Source organism: Oncorhynchus masou, chromosome 24 (genome assembly GCF_036934945.1).
Source record: "Oncorhynchus masou masou isolate Uvic2021 chromosome 24, UVic_Omas_1.1, whole genome shotgun sequence".
Taxonomy (NCBI): domain Eukaryota; kingdom Metazoa; phylum Chordata; class Actinopteri; order Salmoniformes; family Salmonidae; genus Oncorhynchus; species Oncorhynchus masou.
In genome coordinates, this window is record NC_088235.1 from 64563209 (window position 1) to 64575789 (window position 12581).

Consider the following 12581-nt stretch of genomic DNA (forward strand, 5'->3'; position numbering starts at 1 on the left):
AGGACAATGACCCAACACACCTCCCGGCTGTGTAAGGGCTATATGACCAAGAAGGAGAGTGATGGAGTGCTACATCAGATGACCTGGTCTCCACAATCACCTGACCTCAACCCAATTGAGATGGTTTGGGATGAGTTGGACCGCAGAGTGAAGGAAAAGCAGCCAACAAGTGCTCAGCATATGTGGGAACTCCTTCAAGACTGTTGGAAAAGCATTCCAGGTGAAGCTGTTTGAGATAATGCCAAGAGTATGCAAAGCTGTCATCGAGGCAAATGGTGGCTACTTTGCCTCCATGACAAATCTCAAATATAACATATAACATACACTTTTTTGGTTACTACATGATTCCATATGTGTTATTTCATAGTTTTGATGTCTTATTCTACAATGTAGAAAGTAGTACAAATGAAGAAAAACCCTTGAATGAGTAGGTGTGTCCAAACTTTTGATTGGTTGTGTGTGTGTATATATATATATATATATTTGTTTTGTTATTATTATTTTGCCTATGTCCAGGAGCTTAATGGTTTCTTGACAGCGTATCGATCTAACAATAGATAAAGCGGTTTTCTGACCTGTTATACTTGTAGTGCATTGTCTTATGACCACAATCCTTGTCGCTCCAAAATCATGGTCATAACCAGATCGATGCATTGACATTCTTGTTTAATCACTTCAACCATTAATACTTCACAAAGGTCACGACTTATGCACCAGCTCACAGTCAAAGGCCTCGAAATTCATATGATTACAGTCACATTCAATCACAGCTCCATGGACATACAAGGTGAAACGGAAGCAAAATACCATACATATCTATGGTTAGGAAGAACGTTTTGGCCTTCTGTGTCCCGACTGAGTGACTGCGTCAATGACTAGTCTGTCTGGCGTAAACTGTCACTGAGAGGGCAGCTGCATGTGGGGTCATTAATACAGTGTCGGACTCTGACCACAGTCTCTGTACGGATTCATACACTGAATGGCTGGGCATCCCAAACGGCGGCCCTGGTCAAAAGTAGTGCACTATATAGGGACTAGGGTGCCATTTGGGTCACACATTATGAACCTCTCCGTGGCTTTAATGTTCGAACGGAAGTAACCCATAATCCCCTCAGCTCATTGTTTTCATATTTAACCTCAGTTATAGACTTAACCTTTATCTCTAAGTACTCGTGCTGAGGGGATAAAGATATAGCTATAACAGTAGCAACATGCTAGGGGAGCTGATTTTTTTTTTATAAGAACAAGAACAAATAAGCATTTACTTTTGGAAGGGAAAGGCTCCCATTACACTCATGATTCCTATTTTTGAATGTGAATAAACAAAGCACCCAGATCCCCAACCTGCAATGTTGGCCTATATATATCACCTTGCAGCAAAGTCACCACAGACACCTGTTTGGAAAATGTGCAAACATTGTTAACGCAGTGTTCCACTGACGGGTCAAGAGAAAGGAATTCACAGCACCTTCATCCGCCTAGATTCGTAAAGAAGCTTTAAATATTGTACGTGTCCCTTAATTTCCAGTGAAACCACACAATTGCACACAAAGAGACATCAGATGTCGGCAATATCTGTCTAAAGTCCTTGTTTGACTTCAGGGATCTTGGCATGCGAGTGACAATTGTTCATGCATATGAACTTTCCATCGTTAGTAATATTATTTTGTACCCCACTTCATATGGAATGTTTAACATTGAAGGATAAATCATATTTTCCACCCCAGATATGAGTGAAAATTTGCATGACATCTTTTCAGCTTGTAATTGTTATTTCCCCTGCCTAAACACATATCCATACATGTAATGAAGATCGCTGGGAATCCTCAGGCTTGTAGATCTCTTGTAAATAATCAGACTGAGATCCCCCTTCTTTTAGTTCAGATAAGTCTCTCACTCCTATTTCATGATTGTTTTCCATCAGAGCAGTGTCGTGTCAGCTCAATTGCTCACAAGTACCAGGGGACACCATCCATTTCATCCCCTGTTGAGAGGGACCGGGAGATCAGTCAGCAGACCTGGGTTCAAATATTATTTATAGTCTTTCAAATACTTTTAGTGTTTACTTTAGCCTTATTGTAGTGCCAGATGTGTGGGGTTTGCAGATTTGCAACTATTATATTGGCTTCATTATGCCAGGCAAGCTCAATTGAGCCCAGCTAAAGTATTTGAAATGATTTCCAAAAGTTTTTGAACCCAGTTCTGTCAGACAGAGAGGGATAGGAAGACAGAGTGAAAAGGCACAGATAATTCAGTGGCGGTGGCATGTTCTCGAAGAAGGGGTAAGGCGCCTGTGGAACATTTGGCTTTATAAATAGATTAGTCTATATACCTGCCAGGCTGAATTCTGATCTTATAAAGATAGGCATTCATTTTGAAAGGTTATTAATGATCCTCCTCCCTGGCAACCAGAGGGAAGGCATGTTGTGGGAAATGAGCTTGTGCGGTATGCTACTGGTCTGGTATGGTCATCTGTTTGGGATGGGACAGGGGTGGACATGTATGGTTGGGGGAGAGGTGCTTTTAGAAGGGCCAGGCTGGCGCTTGGGATTGTGTAATCTTATTTGCAAACAACACTTATGCTTTTATTCATAGCCTGCCTGTCATGTCTGTTATTTTTACACTCTGTGATGTCCGCTTGGAGAAAAGCAACAGAAACAGTGGTCTAAAATTAGCCCGCTCTAAACCATTCAAAGCGCTAGCGGGTGCTGCCCCACCAGCGAATGGCTCTTCTGTGTTTTAGGAACCGCCCCAGAATAACATCAAATTAGATAACTATGTGTTTTGTCAGCTCACACGGCAAAGTCCTATAAACAAACGTATTCACTCACCCTTTCCTTGTTTGTTTGTGTATGTCGGCCTGTGCTTATACTACATGGCATAGTGTCAGTTTAACTTAATTTGTGTGATATTGTAATGCCTCTGACTATGTTTCTCAAGGCTTTTATTGTGTTTTGGGATTGTTGTTATCAGCATCATACTGTAATGATATTTGTGTGTGTGTGTAATTTGGCCTGCTTGCACCACCAGCTGGTTAATTGTCCCCTGGTCTGGTCCAGTGGTAATGATAGTGACTCAATACCAGACAAAAGAGAGGCCCTCTGCGAGGGACACCAGCTCATTGGCTGAGCCTAGTGACAGCCCCCTCCCCGCATGGGCGCCCCTGACCGATGCACGCCCACTCCCCTCCTCACTGCCGCTTGTTTTCTCCAACTTGCAAGCGTGCCAAAACACACGCTTGCTCCTCCATGTAAAAGCTTCGTTCAGCAGAGCTAACAATCCCAGGCTTTGGAGACACTTCAGACAGACACACGAGAAAGAGAAAAGAGAGCCAGTCACAACAGCTAATGCTCCTGCTTCTATTCTAGTTGGAAGAGACCTTCCTGTGGATTTATCAATGACTTCTTTGTTTGGTCTGTTGCAGAGTGCCCCCTCTTTTAGCCCCCTGGAAACACCCGCCGAACTACAGCAGTAGTAAGTCCATGCTTCTCTTACCTCCATGCCTCTGTCTTGTGCTTATCCATTCCAAAAATGTGTGTTTGTTTGTGTTTAGGGCACGTTTTTAGGAGTGTTGTCAGCAGGGGATTTTAAGCATTTTAACACCCTGTGGAGATTTCCCCATTTTAGGGAAGGGGGAGACTCCTGCTGCTTCCTGAGAGGGGGGGGGGACAGCGAAAGAGAGAGGTTCCTATTAACGAGTGTAAAAGCTGCCAGTACAGTGTGTCCTCTGTCTGGAGAGGTTTTGGGAGGTAGTGGTGGTGGGGATATGGCTACTATATGGCGATTTATTTCAAGCTGAAAACAAACAGCCCCAGAGTCAAACCTGGATGACATTTGTAAGTGGAGAGAGACAGGGAACTCCACTCTATTCCACCCTACAGCTACGTAGTTTTATCCGTTATCTCCCCAGAGTGGGTGTGTGAAGCCAACCTGTATCTTATAGCAAGAATAACTTTGGTATGAAAGTGGGTGTTCGATCAATAAGCAAACCAGCAGCGTTACGACTTTGATCTCTTTGTTTATTTCTCAGCAGAGATTTATTTGTGCTAATTTTGTTTCAGGAATTAAACTTAAGGAATTCTAGCCCTAGCTATGGCGAATTTCTTGTGGTCCAATGGCAGAAAGTTCTCCCACCATTTCTGTTTGGAACTTTCCATCTCTCCCGAAACTTCTATTTGGATTTCATAGCATGATATTTCCTAACTCTTTTGAATAGTTTATTTTCTCAAGGATCTTTGACGTCGTTCAATTGTCGCCAGCTCATTAAGTAAGGATATTAAGTAACACATGTTATTGATAATGCCATGCACTGTATTGGAATGAGTTAATTAACAGATACATCTGTCTGTGCAATTATTATATTATCTCATAATGTTTATGAATGCTGCATCTTTTAACTTATTTCAATAGTCTAGATGGATTTCTGAAAACATTAAATCAGTCTAAAGCCTTTTTTCCCTTTTCTTTTTGTACATTTATTTGTAAAACTCGTAAGAAATATGTTTAGTAACTTGTCGCATCATCTGCCACCAAGTTTTTATGGGCATTTAAAATATGCTAAAACTGTTTCTGGTTAACATCCATTCACATTTGCACATTACTTTAATGTTTTTTCTACAAAATAAGACTGCTTCATTGGCCCAAACTGGTTTTGATTTGATAATGTTTATTAATGTTTATGATGCAAGTATTGCATCACAGCAGTTTGTGTACAAATCCTATCATCTGTTTAAGAAATGTGTTTAAAATTGTAACTCCTGGGATGAAGCCATAAGTCCCACAGGCTTTCCTCAAAGGGTTACGAGACACATGTTTAGGGGTGAGAGTTTACTGGGGTTTCTTTGAAATTAAACGCCTAGTCTACATTCAAGAACTTTCTAGTACACATTTACCTCATTGTTGTATACCACATTGCTTACTGTATACAGACGTGTATAAACAAGGGACCAAAATCTATATTTTTGGCTGAGTTCAAGATAGGTTAGCAACAGACATGTGTACAGACAGTATTCAATTGTTAGCATCTAAATCAAATGTGAATAGTCTATCAGGAGTAGGCTTATATTTCCAATATTGCCATTTACAAACATGGTAAGCTACTATCAAACTATTCTTAGCCTTGCAATATTATCCATCATTAATGATCAAACTCTCTTCCCCAATACGTTTGTATCATATTGATGCCTGCTGGTTAGATGCAATTGGGTAAGACCATCTTCAGATAACAACTGAAGTTATGCAACTTATGCAACTGAAGCTAGGCTCCATAGCCTACTTGTGGGGCCACTGGCTCCCTCTCAGGCAATGGGATGTCTTATGACCTCACATAGACTCTTCCTAGGAAACCATCAGAGACGGTTCCAAGGCGTTGTAAAGTACAGGTTTTTATTGAGTATGAATGCAGTAGCCCAAATGGCTGGTTATTCTGAGAACTATGAAAAAGGTTATTGTTGAGGGGGTTAAATAAACAAAAAAAAGGAGGCATGGCTCTTCCTCTTAATGTTTTACTGCAGTGGGCTAAATCAGGGTCACACAGAGTGTTTCTTGGCCTTAAACATGGTCGTTTTAACATGTCAGTATAGAGCTGAAATGTATTCAATTTTGAGTTTGCATCCCAATATAACAACCATTTGATATAGAAACACTGGATTCTGTCATTTTTTAAATAATGTTGATTAATTATGAACATAATATTTCATCCATTAGGCCACTAGAGGGTGCTTCTGGTCGTTCAATGCAAGGAACTACACTTAAACCAGGCCTTATGTCAGAAGCCAAACTCATTTGGGGAAAACCTGCTACTCTCCTCACGCCTCGCTGTACTTCACTTCTGGTCTCAAAGATGTCTATTGTGTCTGCAAATGTTTTTTATTGTTAACTTACAGCACAGGAAAGTGGAATATCCTGCAATGGGAAATAGACTACTGTTGTGTTAACCTGTAGAGATACTGTGGGTGGGTGGAGTCATTCACTGTGCTGAATTTACTCCGCTCAAAAACGTTGTTTTCAGGCTTCGTTACATTTTTTACACATCATTTACTACGTTACTGTAAATTGTTGTTAGTTTAAATGGCCTCCACTCATGCACAGCAGCATAAATATAACGACAGGGAGGCATCAAACCCTCTCCTGAGACAGTGGCATTTGAAGTAGAGTAACCCTAAAAAAAAGTACAGATGCATAGCAGAGTAACATGTAGGAACGTTCAGACAATAATATTTGAAATCTCTCCCATTGGCCTCCGTGGAGTGCAAAATTAAGGGCAGTGAGCACAAGTAGAGTGCTGTTTTATTTTACGTGTAGGTCCAAGTCGTTAAACTCCTCATGTTCCCCTAATAAAAATGAACAAAACGGCTGAATCAACAAGTAATCAACCGCAGAATGTGTAAGATAAGTCTAACCATACGGCAACTCACAAAATCTTTTCATAAAATGCATGTTACTCTTAATTGTTTTACTGAATTAAACTGCACTTAATTACCAACACTGGCATGTATTACAGCATGCTTTCTTCTAGCTAGCTGGCTGTGTGAACATATAGTCTTGTCCTAAATCAGGCTTTCTGAGTCAAGCTGCTTTTTAGGTTGAATATTTTCTCCAATGTTTTGCTCTAGCTCCGGGTGTAAGGCCGGACACAGCGAGGTGGAAAAGGACGAAGGATCATCCAGCGGCGAGCCAGCGGCTCCAGAATGTGACCGCCATGTTTACAAGAGCGTCCTTGAGGGCGGCGACATTCCCCTGCAAGGTCTGCGGGCCATCAACAAGCGCCATGCCAGCACCTCCTCCAAAGGTAGGATTCCACTCCACACATGCAGCCAGTGAAGAGGGGGAACTGAACTGGATTCACAGTGGGACTCTGAAAGGGGTTTTTACCACTCAGATAGAACCAAATGACTTATTGGGATGTTGGATTATAAAAGTATCTGTTAGGGATACATGTGTTTCCTTTTGACTTTGTGTTGAAATCCACATGTGTTTTTGCTTCAGGTTATCACGCCAGAGGCCAATCATCTTTCAGCATAAATCTTTTCTCAGCCGTTTATTCTTTAAATCATTGATATCATGGATGTTTCACCAAACTGTCCATATCCGCTTGGAAATCCATCGAGAGTTAGGCTGCTGAAGGTTTTCCTGCTAAATCAATGGAGACTATCAAGCTAACCTTGGGTTGTGCCCTCAACCCTACAGTTATCTGCCTCTGCAGACCAGGCATTCGTTGGAGAGGCTTAGGGGCAGGGCTCCAGAGTGTTCTAAAGCCAGGGAGCAAAGGTCCAGGCGAGGGGACTAATGGGGAGGAAAGAGGGGATAAACAGGGCTCTGGTTTTCTCGGCTGGGCCAGAGAGTGGTGAGATAAACAAGAGGGACACAGCAGGGTGGTGAGGCATGGGGAAGTCAGCTGTCAAAGGGAGGTCAGAGGATGGAATTCCTGCGCACATGACCAGGGGAGAGAAATGCGAGGGAGGGGAGAGGAAAGGAGGGAAGGGGAGGAGAAAGGAAGGGACAGATCGGGCACTGTGTGGCAATGTTGCCCCAATACATAACCAGAATTCCAACTGGCCAAGCAAGGACTAGTCCTGAAGTCTAAAAGTAAGAGAATTAACCTTTGCGCCAGTCCGTTTAGAGTTTGTTTTTGTTTTTGCCAGATGCACAAATGTATTGTTTGTAGAGTTATTATTAGTTTATGTAAGCTGTCTGCGCTCCTCAATTAGTAATAAATATTTGTTCTCTACAGAATTATTTTAGATTGTCGGTACTGTATCGTGAAACAAAGATACCAGATAACTTGACTTAAGTTCAAATCCCTATCCTATAAAAGTCTTGACTGAAGTCCCTTTTCCATAAAACGTGGAAGCTGCTATAAAGGGAATTCTGCCCAGAGTCATCTTGAGCCAAAGTCAACTGACTAGCACGCTCTCTCATTATGGTCTACCAGAGACACACCACTCAGCTCTGTGGACACTCCGTTACAGTACATTACAACAGAGCAAGATAAAGTGCAGAGAGAGCTTCATCATGTGGTCCTGCTTCATGCTCTCTAAAACAATAATGGCACACTTTGTTGTCGCTGAACTTTGCTTCCTGCAGGCCTTTCTAGTGGCTATAATTGTAATGTCCCCTTACAGTGCCTTGCAAAAGTATTCGCCTCCCTTGGCATTTTTCCTATTTTGTTGCATTACAACCTATAATTTAAATTGGATTTTTATTTGGATTTCATGTAATGGACATACACAAAATAGTCCAAATCGGTAAAGTGAAATTTAAAAAAATAACTTGTTAAAGAAAAAATTGAAAGTGGTGCGATGAAGGACCTAAATAAGATCTGGTGCAACCAATTACTTTCATAAGTCACATAATTAGTTCATAATAAAGTTCACCTGTGTACAATCTAAGTGTCACATGATCTGTCACATGATCTCAGTATATATACACCTGTTCTGAAAGGCCCCAGACTGCAACACCACTAAGCAAGGGGCACCACCAAGCAAGCGGCACCATGAAGCCCAAGGAGCTCTCCAAACAGGTCAGGGACAAAGTTGTGGAGAAGTACAGATCAGGGCTGGATTATAAAAAGTACCAGAAACTTTGAACATCCCATGGAGCACCATTAAATCCATTATTTTAAAAAATGGAAAGAATATGGCACCACAACAAACCTGCCAAGAGAGGGCCGCCCACCACAACTCACGGCCCAGGCAAGGAGGGCATTAATCATAGGCAACAAAGAGACCAAAGATAACCCTGAAGGAGCTGCAAAGCTCCACAGTGGAGATTAGAGTATCTGTCCATATGACTACTTTAAGCCGTACACTCCACAGAGCTGGGCTTTACAGAAGAGTGGCCAGAAAAAAGACATTGCTGAAAGAAAAAAATAAGGTATGTGGGAGACTTCTTCCAAACATATGGAAGAAGGTGCTCTGGTTAGAAAATTTACTAAAATTGAGCTTTTTGGCCATCAAGGCAAACTCTATGTCTGCTGCAAACCCAACACTTCCCATCACCCCGAGAACACCATCCCCACAGTGACGCATGGTGGTGTCAGAATCATGCTGTGGGTATGTTTTTCATTAACAGGGACTGGAAAACTGGTGGGAATTGAAGGAATGATGGATGGCACTAAATACAGGGAAATTCCTGAGGGGAACATGTTTCAGTCTTCAAGAAATTTGAGACTGGGACTTCCAGCAGGACAATGACCCTAAGCATACTGCTAAAGCAATACTCAAGTTTTTTAAGAGGAAACATTTAAATGTCTTGGAATGGCCTAGTCAAAGCCCAGACCTCAATCCAATTGAGCATCTGTGATATGACTTAAAGATTGCTGTACACCAGCGGAACACATCCAACTTGAAGGAGCTGGAGCAGTTTTGCCTTGAAGAATGGCAAAAATCCCAGTGGCTAGATGTGCCAAGCTTATAGAGACATACCCCAAGAGACTTTCATCTGAAATTGCTGCAAAAGTTTACTCTACAAAGTATTGACTTTGGGTTGGGGGATAGTTATGCAGGCTGAAGTTTTCTGGGGTTTTTTGTCTTATTTCTTGTTTGTTTCACAATAAAAAAAATATTTTGCATCATCAAATTGGTAGGCATGTTGGGTAAATCAAATGATACAACCGGTCCAAAAATCTATTTTATTTCCATGTTGTAAGGCAACAAAATAGGACAAATGCCAAGGGGGTGAATACTTTCGCAAGCCACCCTATAATGACATATTCATGGAAATAACATTAGTATTCAACTTATACAGTGAGGAGTTGCTTAAACAGGATACTGATGGTAGATGTGACTGAGCCAAAAAATACAGCCTCATTAGCATAATGTAAATGAGCATTTACTGCTGTAGGCAACATCCCTGTAGAGTTGCTATCACAACAGCTGGTGGCGGTTGTGTGTCATCATTCCCTACTGGGTTGTGTCATTCTTTACTGTGGTAGGACTAGCACATACAGTATGTGGCATTACTAGCACATCTCTTACTCAGAGGTGAGAGTCAACCATGACTACTCATCCCAGCAGGTGTGTCTTGCAGAATATTATGTTGTAGTCGCTCACAGGGGCGTGTATAACCTTCCCGTTTTGATAGTTCTATTTGAGACTGTCCTGTGATGGACCCTGGTGTTGGAAGGGCTTTCTGGGTTAGCTGCAAAAAGTTAAGGGCATTCCAAATCCTCAATGCTGAGGCCTAGTTCGTAAGTAGTGCGTAGATGGGCAACGGTGGCTTATAGAGTAGTTTGTGTTTCCTATGAACTCTTATGTGCTCTTTTATTGCATAATTTTAGTTTATGCTGATATCAAAGCTACTGTGAAAATGTAATCTGAAAATGTAATTTGTTATTTAATTTGATGTTCGAACAGCAAGCTTAAAACATTACATCACATAGCATTTCATGCATGACATACTGCCCTGCTCTTTTCCCTTTCTGTTGTTTCACTTCTTTTATGTTACTGCTTTACGATCACTAATCGTTTAATTATGAATAATTGTGATTGAATTAACATATTAGCTCCAGTGAAAATTACAAGACACTTAACATGCATTTCTAGCACTATTCAGAATCAACATGTTCACTTCTCCACTTAAAACGAAGCATTTTACAAGTGGCATTACTAATAGTATAACAAAGTCATTTGTTACTTGATGTGAAATGCATCACGTTCTTTTCTCCCTCATCAACTTTTGATGGACATTGTCTTTACTTTAGAAATGTGTTGACCCTGTGTTATTTTCAGTGTGTGTGAATTTGTGACCATTAACCTAATATGCTGTTTATTCTGTTGTCCTGCATGCTTGCCAGTGGATTATCAAGGTGGGAATGGCTATATAATTTCACCATGCTCTTCTGTAAATAGTCGATCAGTTCTTGCCAGTAATGCCCTAGGTTACCAGTGTAAGAATAAGAAGCCCTTATCTGCTGCCAAAGCCTGCATACCCCAAATCCTCCCCTCTAAGTTCAAACCTAAGCTGATACCCCCTAGTGTTGACAGCCAGGACAGGAGGACTGCGCCTGCCAGGCACCCAAAGGCACACAGCTGTGAGGATATATACACAGGGAGCACAGGCGAAGAGGCCCAGGAGAGCGGACTAAAGTCAAACACACACAAAAACTCGAATGGTCTCCCCCTTGACTCTGAGGCTGGTTTAAATAATGGCAGCCCTGCGACTAGAAGGAGCACATCTGAGTTCTCCACCCTGTACCGGAACATGCACAGCATCCAGAGGCCATCCTGCTCAGTGGGCTCCAGCCCCCACGGGAGTGTCCGTAGCCTGACCTCCCTGTTCGAGAAGGTGGGGGTCAATGGAACTGATGGGGAGGGGGATGAGGCAGGGGAGAACATTCCCAGGCGGGACGCTGTGTCGTCGCGGGTGTCAGAGTTTGAGCTGATCATCCAGCGCTCCAGCCCGTCTCCCACACGCTCCTCCTCCATGCCAACACTACCCACAGGCCAGAGCCTCACCCACAACCACAGCCCCGCCGACCTCTTCATGGCGTCCGCTGTCTCGGCTGAGTCGCTGCTGGTCACTGTCCCAAGGCACACTGGGCAGACAGAGGGCTGCCCTCTCGAGGACACAGAATGCAAGGCAGCCCGAGACAAGGCATTTCTGTCAGGCAGCGAGATGGTGGGATCCTCTGAGTACAGTGACACACTGAGAGCCGAGTCCCTCTCTGGGACTGAGTCAGAGACAGAGCAGCACGGCCCCACAGAGAAAGCCCCAGTTCCAACAGAGAAAGCCCCAGTACCAACAGAGAAACCCCCAAAGGTCACTATCTCCAGAACCTCAAACAGTCCCCCAGCACCAGTCACCCCGTCCGCTTCCCCACACAACCACCACCTCCACAACCACCACCACCATAAACCCAGCAGCAAGTGCAAAGGCTCCTGCCCTGCCTCCTATACCCGCTTCACCACTATCCGGCGGCACGAGAGGCAGCAGCAGGCTACGGCCCAGCAGGACAAACTGTCTACCCAGGAGAAAATAAAGAACTCCTCCTCTCTCCCCTCGAACCTCTTCCTCATGGGCCCTGCACCATTCAGGGTGAAGAGGCCTCTCCGGTCTCACCAGGCCAAAAAGACTCTCTCAGCCACTAAGGTGATGGCAGGTCAAATGTCACAGACAAATGTCTATGATCCCAGGCCCCTCATTCCACCGCGCCTCTCTTCCTTGGAGTTGCTGGAGAAGCTGGGCAACGGGGAAGGTGCACCGTCCGACAGTGACAACAACCTGACTAATAGGGGAGTCTTGGACGCCAATGGGAATCTTCTGCAGCTGCTAGCAGCTCACCGCCGAGGTGGCTATCTCCTCTCCATATTTTCACCTGAGTGTCCCTTCTCCCACACACCCGTGCCGATCTCTATGGCCACTCATTGTGTTTTTTTTTCTCCAAGCTTTTCTTCTTTGCATTCTATCTGTATTTTTCACAACGTGATGCTACCACCATCCATATTTTTGTTGTCTGTGTGGTGTGTCACAGTAACAATGCAGTGTTTGGTTAAATTGTCTTGCCTGACAAACATTCTTTTCCATAAACCCATCGCAAAACACTTGTAACTTCAGTGCATTCTGACAACTTTTGGTAATGT

General features: G+C 43.1%; 1 protein-coding gene across 3 annotated transcripts in view; it reads left to right on the top strand.

Annotated features, from left to right (window-relative positions):
• Nucleotides 1–12581, top strand: part of LOC135512476 (sorbin and SH3 domain-containing protein 1) — a 72080-nt gene that overhangs the window by 41249 nt on the left and 18250 nt on the right. For 2 of the 3 annotated variants that reach the window (XM_064934541.1, XM_064934542.1), the window contains exons 14-15: nt 3425–3474; nt 6615–6790. In XM_064934541.1, the coding sequence (XP_064790613.1) occupies nt 3425–3474; nt 6615–6790 (226 nt within the window). Of the gene's footprint in view, nt 1–3424; nt 3475–6614; nt 6791–10795; nt 12290–12581 lie in introns of all 3 variants that reach the window. The other variant, XM_064934544.1, reaches the window with a different exon arrangement.